The 12,301-nt window shown below is 32.7% G+C and overlaps 1 protein-coding gene across 8 annotated transcripts in view; it reads left to right on the top strand.

Moving 5' to 3' along the window:
* The window catches only part of LOC127858353 (uncharacterized), a 74,988-nt gene that overhangs the window by 59,500 nt on the left and 3,187 nt on the right, over positions 1-12,301 (top strand). Inside the window, exons 3-5 of one of the 8 annotated variants that reach the window (XM_052395413.1) lie at positions 11,380-11,442; positions 11,761-11,805; positions 12,284-12,301. The exon at positions 12,284-12,301 is cut by the window's right edge and continues 33 nt beyond it. The exons of 5 other annotated variants lie outside the window; for them this stretch is intronic. In XM_052395413.1, the coding sequence (XP_052251373.1) occupies positions 11,380-11,442; positions 11,761-11,805; positions 12,284-12,301 (126 nt within the window). The remainder of the gene's footprint in view (positions 1-11,379; positions 11,443-11,760; positions 11,806-12,283) is intronic. 2 more of the 8 variants (XM_052395411.1, XM_052395412.1) reach the window with 2 other exon arrangements.

Here is a 12,301-nt window from a genome sequence, read left to right as displayed (position 1 = left end):
CTAAAAAGCTTCTTGATATATTTTTTCAACACTGAGCTATAGCATACCCGGATAAAATCAAAAGAAAAATACTTCTAAATGATCTTGTTTAGTCATTTGTGTCTTGGCAAAGATAATTTATATAATTGCAACCAAGTCTCATGAGCCCAATGTAAAGTACGCCAACTATAACAAAAGTAATCTAAATAACGTAAGAAGATATAGTACAGATGTATTAAATATTTGATTCAGTTTATATCGATGCGATGACAAAAATATAACATTGACGTATGCCCCCCATCATAAAGCATTATATCCTTAATTACTATTCATTATCGCGATTATTGAACGTACTCTCGTCATTAATAATAGTCGCATAAGCTATTCAGAAATAATAATTGCTTCTATTTTCAATGACACCAGACAAAGATTCTAAACAATAATGATAAATACATCGATTCATTATGAGTGCGTTGGGGAGTTTTATAGCCAACGATAGTAATTAAGGTTCACAGTTTGGACATAAATACCACATAAATATTTTGAGTTAGAATCAATACTTCAAAGCATAATACGAATATATAAGAACGTATATAAAACACAAAAGTATATTGGAATTGTTCTTCAATAGTCCCCAATGCATGAACACATTTTTCTAGGACCGTTTTACATAAATATCTTCCATATAACATGTCCTCAAAAAAGTAAAAAAAAAAGCATAGTTTTGTATCAATAAGTGACACAATTACGAACAGCGATGCAATAGAACTGAAGGTAATTGCATTTTGTATGGGATTTTTTCCATTGCCTTGGGGAGGCAGAGAGAGAGAGAGAGAGAGAGCGCTGTAGTTACCACAAGTTACATTCTGAATATTGAACAGTTGGAGGTTAGCTCTCTAAGCCGCTTTGTCAGCAATAAATGAATACGTACATCTAGTGAAACGTTGTTTTCGTAAAAAACTAATCATAGTTACGTTTTTTTGAACGTAATTCAAGTGTTCTTTTTCTTTAAATTACTTACATTCAATTAAAAACTAATAGTATTCGATCGCATGTATATGGGTGTGGAGAAAAAAGGAGAGAATAAATGATTGGTCGTGATTGCAACTTAACATGTGTAATTATAAATAATTGTTGAATGAAGACTATTCTAAATTCTTTTTAAATGCTGTATAACAATTGGATTTAATTAAATACATTGTTCATCAGTTTAAAAATTACATACATTGACAACATGAAACCTGAGATTTTGGAAGCGTGGGGTGATGGCTCTAGACAAACATCCAAGCTTAAGAAGCTCATTCGGCCACTTCTGTTCGTCATGGCTTTGTGTGGATGTTATAACTTCAGTGATATTGTGTATATTAATCACGGACACCAGAACAACGTCAAGACCGTTATTTCGGCGACATTCAGAGTGATGTATTTGTTGATTATATTTGTGGTTTGCATTAAGTACGGTGTAACAATCTTCTATATGTCACCCGAATATAAATTTTTTACAATCATGTGCTTCGTTTGGATTTTGAGCATAGTTACGTATTTAGTTGTCTGTTTAAAAACGACAAATAGGAGGTATGGCAATTTAGAGAGAGGTTTTAAGACGTGGGAAGAGGACATTGTTCCCGAATGCGTGGCACTAGAATTACGATGTCCAATTAATATGATAAAAGTAAGAACAAAATGGGTAGTAATTGTAGCGTCTGTCATAACAGTCATCAACGTAGCTACTCTCGCAGTACAAAATGAAATGTACCCTGTACTTGCAGGGATACATTTATTTCCTCTACCGAACACCACTTGGACCAAGATTGGATTCATTCTAGTAATGGCCATGTGCTCCTCAGTTTGGATTTTCACGCAGGCTTATACGATCGTCCTTTCTAGGATTCTGACTTTACTGTTCAAGATTATTTCAGAAAAACTTGAGCATGATATCCTCTCAAATGGATCCACGATTCCTCCAAATTTCCAGAGATTGCGTTTGCTTCATTTGAAGCTCTCCAAACTTGTAAGCGAACTTGATAAAGATCTCGGCTGGTTTTACGCCGCTAACATTGGATTCGGGACGGGACTCGGAGTGTTTACGCTCTACCAGATCATGAAAACTACGATGGACATGTTCTTACTGATTATGTTCGTGTTCTGGTTACTTTCCTCCCTGGCAATAATTGGCTTCGCTGCAACTTTTGCCGCCTTCTTACATGACGCGGTAAGTGTTATACTTTAGGAACATAATTATTTATATTATTCAACGACAAACACCAAGAAAATTTTAACAACAATTTATGCTCTTGAACGGTTTGGCATTAAAATGTCAAGGCTGGGACGATTTGTACCAAAACACTGAACGACGGGAAATAAAAGTTCAAAATGACAATCCCTGTGCCAAGCGGGAAGTGTGTTCACTAAAACAGCGTCCCGTTTCTGGACCTGACCGACTGACTGTGGTCCAAACGATGCGAAGTCCCAGCCATGACGATGTAGGCTTCATTATGAGTGCGTCGCAAGCAACGCGTTACAATAAGTAATTGAGTGGGAGATAGGGTGGGAATTTTTTTTTTAAATCATAAATTAGTGACTTACTCGGATGATCGACCAGCACATGAAAGACCGATCCAGGAAAACATGCGCTGTCACAAAGTGGACGAGTCCAAGTGATGCAATAAACTGGGTAGAAATGGGTTATACCACATTGCATTAACAAGGGGGTTTCGGAGATTCGACATGGAAATTAGCCTTTGCGTTGAATAAGATAGTTTATTCTTTAGCGAATAAACATTATTTATTGTTTTTAACGTTAATTTATGTCATTTTGATGTTACTTATGACATACCTTTCAAATCCATTCAAAATGGCTTAAAACGTTATTACACTCATAAACAATATACAACTATACATTCAACATACTATACAAATATACACGCACGTGAGCCCTAGAGTTTAAATACAAACAGATCGAAATCATCATGGAAAATCATTCATGTGGTTCATGAGTCTGTCCGCGGTTATCTTACGTTAAAAAAGGACAGGGTTTTGCCGCGCAGGTATAAAACAGGGATTTTTCGACAGTTTCATCGTTTCGAAAATGAACAACGATAGTCGCCGATAATCATATTTAATTGAACGTAATTGTGTTTGTTTAATTATTAAACGTATTTTAATAATAAGTTATTATTATTTATACTATATATCAGAAACTTAACGCAAACAAAGCAGTAGGGCTCGGGGAAGGCCGATAATTGGTGTAGGTTATAAGAGGCTAACAGACGCAATGTTTGTACTTTAGCGCTAATATAAAACAAAACATATGAATAAACAGGTATAAGAATAGAAAAGAAAATCGGATACTTTTTAGTATGCGAATATTGGAACATTCGAATATACGTTTCCATTTTAATAACAATGACATATCAATAAAAATATCAAGAAATACATTTTCTTTAAAAAATCTTGATATCAAGAAATTAAATTATTTTTATCAGAAAATTGAGTTCGATATTCAAAAAATAATAACCCGATTTATGGATATCGTTATTATAAATTTTTAATAAATTAATCAAATTATTTATTTTAAAAATACTACAAAAAGAAATCAATTTTCATATCCGATATTTGTTGTGTTTTTTTTCAACAAATCTTATTATTGACATTGAACACATAAATTACTGATGTCAAGATATGAATTTTATTTAAAATAATATTTGTTTTTATATCAATAAATAACTGTTATTGATTGAAACTTTGTATTCGGTGTATATATTGATCTTTCCTAAATAGCTACACATTCCAGACAATGTTCGACCTAGTAAAAGATTAAACCAAAACGTTTTGAGGAAACACAAAGATAAATACCTGAATAATGATTTCAAAAAATGTTTGGTCCGTGGTACTTATATTTTGTATAATTCTTATTATGCCTAAATAAGACACGCTCCAGACTTTTAAACCAAGTCCCTTAATCCAAGGTTTTTGGTCCGTTTTGCAATTATGGCGAGTCGACATCAGACGGATTGATTGAAAACGCGCATGTTGTTTTTAACATGAAGATCAATTCAAAGTTCCGTATTGAATATAAACATATTAACGGGTTTGTCTCTTTTCTAGACTTAACCTGTTTTGTGTGATATACAGAATCTACTTTTTATCTCAAACATTTTTCCGATATTAAACAATAGACTTTTTTTAGAAAGCATTTCTATAAACTGAAAAATAGAATTCTTGATATCATAAAATATGACCGATCAATATATGATTTTTTTGTCTAAAAATTGAAATCTTGATATTGACAAAAAGTAAAAAACATTGAATTTGTTTCATTAACAAAGTCTTTTATGAAATCAAGACATACTTAAACATATTTTTTCAATATAGTTACATTCAAAAATACATAAGTTAATTAAAAAATACTGTTTACTTTTACAGGCCCACGGACCACTTGAGCACGTGTATGACATAAACGTACAGGACATCTCGATGGAGAAACTCGCTCAGGTATATATATATATATTTATATATGTATATATTTATATTTTTATATCTTTATTTATATATTGATATATTGAGTTATTGACTTATTGATTTATTGATTTATTTGTATATTTATTTTATATAATACATACTATTGGAAGAACATAAACATGATCAAATGTACAGACTGACAATAAAAAACGTGTAAGAAATCTGTCCATTTGTGTTTTAAAAGATTTTACATTGAGAGCTCACCATCAATAGTTTCTCTCCAAGTACTTTTATATATGTATCTACATAATATAGAAATACAAAATACGATAAAGTGTAAACAAATGTGTTGCATTAAGATTTTGATCTAGATACTGTTAAACGTTAAGTACGTCATTGACCATCTGTGAATATATTGTGTTGTTATATGTGTATACTCATGGGCTCAAAGCCTTATCTATGTTGAAATTAACTCTAAAGTATATACATTAATAGTTTGTATATATATTTATGTATTTACATGTTCATGTTTTTATATTTTTATATTTTATTTATATATTTATTCATGTTTTCGTGTATTCATTTATTCATTTATTTATTGTCAACATGCATGTCTAAATATGTTTACTCACTTTATAAACATGTGTGATTAGTTTTTTCTTTCTTACTTATCCTTGCAAGACGTTTCACTAGTTATCATTTTATAGACAAATTTAAATAAAGACATATAAACGTTATTTTGAAATCAAACACAAGTTGTTAGCATTACATTTGTTCAAAATAAAATTTCGAGACGGTCTATTAATACAGTGTTTGACATCGAACATTCGAATTGCACAATGTCCTTATATTAAAGTTCTTCGAACGATATAGTATTCTTCTTTCTTAGGTGAACCTGTTCCTGTCGAAGCTTACGGGAACCCAGATCGGTTTCACGACTTGTGGCCTCCTTACTATTAACAAGGAGTTCATTCTTACGGTCAGAAGTTAAAATTGTTTTCCGATATATGTAAACAATTATTATACTTTGATAGGCGTGTGAACTCGTTTTCGCCGTTGTATATAGCCTTTATTACTTGTATTAATTGTCTAAATGCCGCTAACTTTCCAGCCATATCAGCAAGAAAGTGATTATTTTGTATTAATATTCGTTATTTATCTCGACTTTACTCACTGCGAATTTTCTTAACGGGAACTTTAGTTTTGTTAACCGCCAAGAAATGTCGCGGCAAGTGAAGTCGAGATATAGAGCGAATATTAATAGGATATACACACTAATGACTGTCTTGTCGATATGACCGGAACGTGAGCGGCATTTTAACAATTAAAAAAGTAATACAGGGTATAAAATGGCGAAAAAAACATGCCTCGGAATAGACGTCGCCATCTTGTTTGTAACGTGATTTTGTGCTATGTCTCCGAATTATGTGTAAATGTCTGAAACGGAATGTTTAAACCGTTTTAATTAATATAAGCTCTTCATAAATGTTGTCTGTATATGTGCAATCAAAATGATTTTTTTATCAAAACTGATGTCCGTTTATAAACCGTGTTATACTTAACTTTTTTTGTTTCAGATTGCAGGGGTGTTTCTCACATACTTCACTGTTCTTTACACACTGTGAGGGGAGGCATCATATTACAACACAGTTATTTGAGGGAATCTTCAACGCCGATGAAATTTGAACAACATCAAATGTAGATACGACATACTATTTTTGTTTGGCGCTCCATGAATCAAATGCATGATAAAACGACTACCTTTATACTGTTCGGTGAACACTGTTGACATTTTGGGGTAAATTGCGTAAGTCGTCACTTAGTAAGATAGTTTTTGAGTAAAGAGCAACCAAACTTAATATTTCAGAAGGAACATTTTACATCAAAATGTTGAAGTACATTTAAAATGGAAAAGCAGCGTCGTCGAGCTGCGTCACTTGGAACACAAAGATTATGTCTGGTACAACAAAAGGCATTATATGAAATTCACACTCGTCAGGAAAAACAGGAAGAAGAGTTTATATAGAGCATGTAGATAAATGTAGCTTTTGCAAATATTTCTTATTATCTAACCTTAATAATCAAATATCAAATAATGGTTTGTTGTGCAGTTTATTCGTTTGCACACAGACCTCACATTGTATTGGTGATGTTGTAATGTTTTAAAACCTACGACTGCTAGTAATTGTCTTAACAAGACGAAACATTTGTATCCATATGTAGATATTTTGTCTCGTAATAAATATTTAATGTTAGTCCTTATGTTCTTCTTAATACGACCATAAATAATTTAGGTAAATGTGTAATAAGGTTATAACCAAATTGGTGATGGTCCCTGGAGGATAGCATATAACTTTTCATTTTTTACGGAACAAAAAGGTGCTATAGGCAGCAAATTAATTTTCCATCAAGGGAGTTTATTAACAAATTGGTAATTAAGCAGGATTTGAAAAATAAACAGTTTGTCCATCTCAAATCATTGACTGAATACCGAGGATTATTAAACCACTATATATTGAAGCTCTCTGTCAGCATGTGTTTAAGCAATATTCATATACGACGCGCTTTGTTCAACATCAACTGCAACATAATGAGTCCACAACGTAATTGCGAATCATTTAAATAGTGACCAGATATTCTGACAGTTCGTTAGTGAACGGATGAGTTAAATACATTAAAACTTTATATCCCCATTAACAGGATTTATAAAAATTCTAATTGTAGAGGGCAAAAACACACACAAATATATTACATTAACCTTTGCGTTTAATATGAAGAAATGGTTGTTACATAAAATAACCATTTTTTTAATTTATGTAAGAAAATTAAGACGAGGTGCATATCTATAGTTAAGTTTCGATAACAAACAGATACTATTCCCTTTTTCAAACACTCTATGACTCAGACATTATGCAACGATAACAATATTCGAATATATACTTACATGTATAGACATGGTTTTAAGAGTACGTATTGGACAATGTATATTATTGCTTCGAAAGACGAAGTAGAGCACTCACTTATTTTGCTTCTTAACTTACCTGTATCATCGCCGCGACGACGATTAATGGCAACTTGGCAACCAGCCTGTGTGCATCATGATGTTTGATGATATGAATTGATGTTTCCCCTGAAAATTGTATGGGAAATTACAAACGACGTTTTCGAGTCCCTCAATAGCAGGACGATTTCAAATGCGTCATTTCAATGAAGAAAGCCTCGATTATATATAAACGCAATTTGCATCGGCTGTTGGTAAATTGTATGCATAGGTTAGTTATTTACTCTCATGTTTACCGTTTGCCGCCCTTTTTGTAAACACACACACCATTAAGTAGAAAGAGTTAAAATGTATTTTATATTCATTTTGTTCTTTTAAACTTCAGATATATAGGAGCTACACGAACTAATGAAAACAGTTTTCAGGGTGCACCTATGCCCGTCTTGTCGCAACAACGGCCTGTTAAAATAAACAGCAACATTTGCCAAGAAAATCTCGTTGAAAGAGTAATTCTTCTGAAGTCGTAAACAGCAGTATAGTTTTTTTTATCAATTTCCAATTTATTATAGAAAATTGATATACGCGCATAACTATAAAAGAAAGACTAGCTAACATAATCAATTGGCATAAATAATATAAAACGGCGACACGATTGTTTTTGAAATAGTTACACTTTATAAATTATTTAGCTCCTGTCAATAATAATGTTTATATTTGAAAAACTTTTTTTACACACAAACAAGGTTATTGTGTTAGTATAAAGACGCCGCTGTATAACTTTAATTACAACGAGTTTGTGATTTCAACGAAACCCTGTTATTGGTTGTTGTTTTTTATCCGTGTTAGCATGTCGAAAAAAACTCCTACTCTTCTGTGATTTCTTTTAATACAAAATAGCTTAAGCCGAATACGGCAACTTTCTCATGGCAAAACATGTGCCATAATGCCGAATGAATAAATTGTCCAATCGTAGTCGGGAACTATTTCGTGTAACACAATATGGGAACCAATTTACAGACATTGGGTGAGAAAAGGGGGTTTTATAGTACCGACAAGGTCAAAAACAGTATTATAAAAACCAAACTGCGAACTGTATGATATTATTTTAAAGTACTTGCATAAAAATATGATTTTAGAAGAGGCATGTCTCATTGCCACGGTCTTCCCTAAAATAAAGCTTAGTGTTATCTGCTATGCATCAATAATGAATTTCCAAGTTTTATTTTCAAAATGGACATTTATTATCGGTGATGGTTCCAGGAAATGCGTTAATTTTCGTTGACATTCATGCATAAATCAAATCAATCAATCTTATATATTCCATTCATTGCATTGGCCTTTCTGACTAGCTATCAATAGCATTGATGGAAAGCATTCCAATTAATACTGTAACCACTTGTTTTGCCGTCAAACGAACGATGACATTGAAATAATTAATTGGTATTGGCTTGGTCTTTCGGTTGAAAATAGAGTTGTTTGAGTCATTTAGAGTTTTGTTCATTGAAATGTTAACGCAGTTATACTATATAAGATTACTATATAAGAATACTCTAACATAAGCATATCTTTTATAAATGACAGTGTTGCCATTACCTAAAACATGCTTTCTTGTTTGACAGGATAATGACCATATTATGCTATTCGTTATAATTTAAATTCCGATACACAGTTCAAAACTTAGCAAATATATGTTGACCCCTTTCGAGTTTTTCCTAGAAACTTTAATGATAATTATTCTTGAACAAACTGAACAAGTTTAAACAAGACTGATTTCATAGGGTATCCTAGATAGTTGCACCTGACGACGGAGGCGGACATATAGTCTGAGCACAATAGCTCACTCTGAACACTTCAGGTAAGCTAGATTAGCACCGGTGAAAATTATAGTAGAAATATAATTACAATAATTTTAACATTAGTAATGTAAACGTATTTAATCGGCGGTACCTATGCTAAGGATTTTTAAGGCATAAAGTCTCACTAAGAAAATGTATAATAATAATAATTATCAAAATATTGTGGGATAATGTGAAATTCGCTTGTTATTTCACATACTTTTAGGGTTATTATTTAAACAATATTAGGAAGTGAAAATATTATTAATTAGTTGTGCTTTCTTTTTTTTTTTATAAATATTTGGCCAACTTACAATAAAAATTAAATAGTTAAAAAGTAAAATATTCAAATAACATAACAATGCTGACTAAAAACACTGTTTAAAACCTGGACCCAGTTGTTCGTACACTAGGTTATTTTATCCCCTTGGATAGCTCTAACCGCCGGTTAAAGTAATCCAAGTTGGGTAACTAACTAGGCTGGATAAATGCGTTGCTGGAAATATTTACCCAGGCTGTATAACTATCCATGTTGGGTAAATTTATCCACTGGTTAACTTTTACATATATCCCATAATCCATTGTATATTTTCGCGCAAAAATGGCCGACATGTCGTCAAGCCAGACGTCAAACTCAAATAATTTGGATACGGCAGCAAAAAAAAGAAAACGGGGTCCAAATTATACGGCCTCTGAACTTGCAGTATTGGAGGAAGAGTTTTCCGCAAACCGTTCCTTATTGGAAAGTAATCTTTCGGATAAGGTAACGCATGCACAACTTAAACATTGTTGGCAACAAATCGCCGATAAAGTAAATTCCGTTGGACACCACTTTCGATCTGGGACAGAAATAAAAGAAAAGTGGCGTCAAATGGTAAAGAAAGCCAAAAAAGAATTTAGTGAGTTCAAGGAGTCCACGAAAACAGGTGGCGGACGACCTCCAAGTAACCCGCCGTCCACATCATCTCGAATCATTGAGATGTACAAGGACACTGCTGGGTTTTCCGGGATCCCAGGTGCGGCAGACCTCGAAACCTTCAGTAAGCCGCTACGATTATTTTGTACAAACATTTAAACAATACCCATTAAAAACACGGAAGCATGTACTAAACAGACTCTCAAAGCATTTAATAATTATTGAAATGGTTTTTAAATCTGAGCGTTGAGTAATTTCAACTAAAAATAACATACCTCATCGTATTTAAATCCAAAAAAATTAACCACTGTATTTGATTTACTCGTTTCCACTGCCGATGTAATTTTCTTTCAGCACGTTTCTTTTTTTCACTACGAACTAGATCTACATCGCAGAGTACTCAATCAATGTTTACACTCGATCACTATTTTTTTTTTCTAACGACACGAATTTTTATTCTATCCACCACTCACTAGTGACACTTTCTATTAATCCCAATCCATGCTTCTATGTGTTGTCGTTGATAGCAAAATAACATTGAAACACTGCATCTTGTCATGAATACAGTGTTGCATAAATTATCTCGCTTAACAAACTATGTATACAAGTTATTTTCAGCACAGGTTAATCCAACGATCTAGCCAGTTGTACAAGAAATGAATTCGTCTCACACATTTACTTTAAATGACATATCGATTATGCCGAATAGAACGGACCAATGAAAAAATTTACAATAAATTACGTCATATTCTTGGAAGTCGATGACGCATTAAAGTTACATGAGGCCCGTATTTCAATTATGAACTCTGACGAGCACTATCCACGTTTATGTTAAATTAAATTGAAATTCCTGTAGTATACGTCGTTACAGATCTAAGTGCATCAAATAATTTTTCTTTTATATTATTTCCAGTCTTTCAGGACGGTGAAGTGCTCAACCATACACAGACTGGTAAGGCTCATAGGCAGCAATATGCCATATTTTCCTACTACTTTTCAGGTTTTAGCACGAATACAAATACTGTAGTATTTCGTGTATGAAATGCTAATTTACATTGTATGATTGTGTGTTTAAGACTAAAAGACTTCTAAAAAAATGAACAATACTATAACTGTTTTAATGTACGTGCAATCATGCTCGTCTGATTATCTTGGTGTGGTTAACAAAATAACTATGCATTCTTTAGGGGTAACTGGAGAATTTATCCTCGACTTCATCCTGGAACAAACAGGCGAAGACACCGTCAATGGTATTTTTTAATTATGTTACTGTTTGTGTTAGGTCAGATTATTGTTTTGTCTGCTTTGCGTATCATCTTATTCATTCCACTCGTACATTGTTCCATTTATAAGATATTCATAGTCACTGTATTAATGATTCGTCGCTCTTGCATATGCACACAATTGTCGCAAGCTCTGTTTTCTGATTTAAATAAGCAATATATGCAAGTGTTTTTTTTCCACAAATCTCCATCTATTCAATATCATGCATTATGACATAAATTTAAATAACATGATATTTCCTGTTGAAATGTGAAGAGTGAATGTTACATTTTGTTGTGTTTTAGAGCAGTCGAAGTCAAATACAGTCACAAGAAACTTGAAAGAGACAAGTGAGTATCATCATTTAAATATGATAGCTTTATTAAAACACATTATCTACAAAACACTGAAAATAAAGTTAACATTGAAATTATTACTTATTGCGTGTAATGAACACACAGGTGTAGTGGTTAACATTTAATAAAATAACTTCTATTTAATCTACATCAGCGCTTATTAAGTATCAATTACTGACTTCCAGATTAACTGCGTACATGTCGATTCAAACATGCACATGCTGGTTAAGCTCGCGTCAATGCTTTCTTTCGACCTTGTTAAATGAATGCTGAAAATATATCTCTAAACTAGCCTTGTGCATTAACAGCTGAAATGTTGTTGTGTGTTGTTGTTTTTTATGCGAATCTAGAACAGTCTTTTGAACTGCCTTTTATCAACTTCTGCTGTAGATGATGGAAGCATGTGTTCGTTTCTTGTTGAAAGCATTTGATTGTATGATGTTTAATATTTCACGGTCATCGTTTATTCCAGCGATTGAAAAGTCTCATA

Source organism: Dreissena polymorpha, chromosome 14, assembly GCF_020536995.1.
Source record: "Dreissena polymorpha isolate Duluth1 chromosome 14, UMN_Dpol_1.0, whole genome shotgun sequence".
NCBI classification, from domain to species: Eukaryota; Metazoa; Mollusca; class Bivalvia; order Myida; family Dreissenidae; genus Dreissena; species Dreissena polymorpha.
The sequence above is the reverse complement of the archived record's forward strand: the minus strand, read 5'-3'. Positions and strand labels throughout refer to the sequence as shown.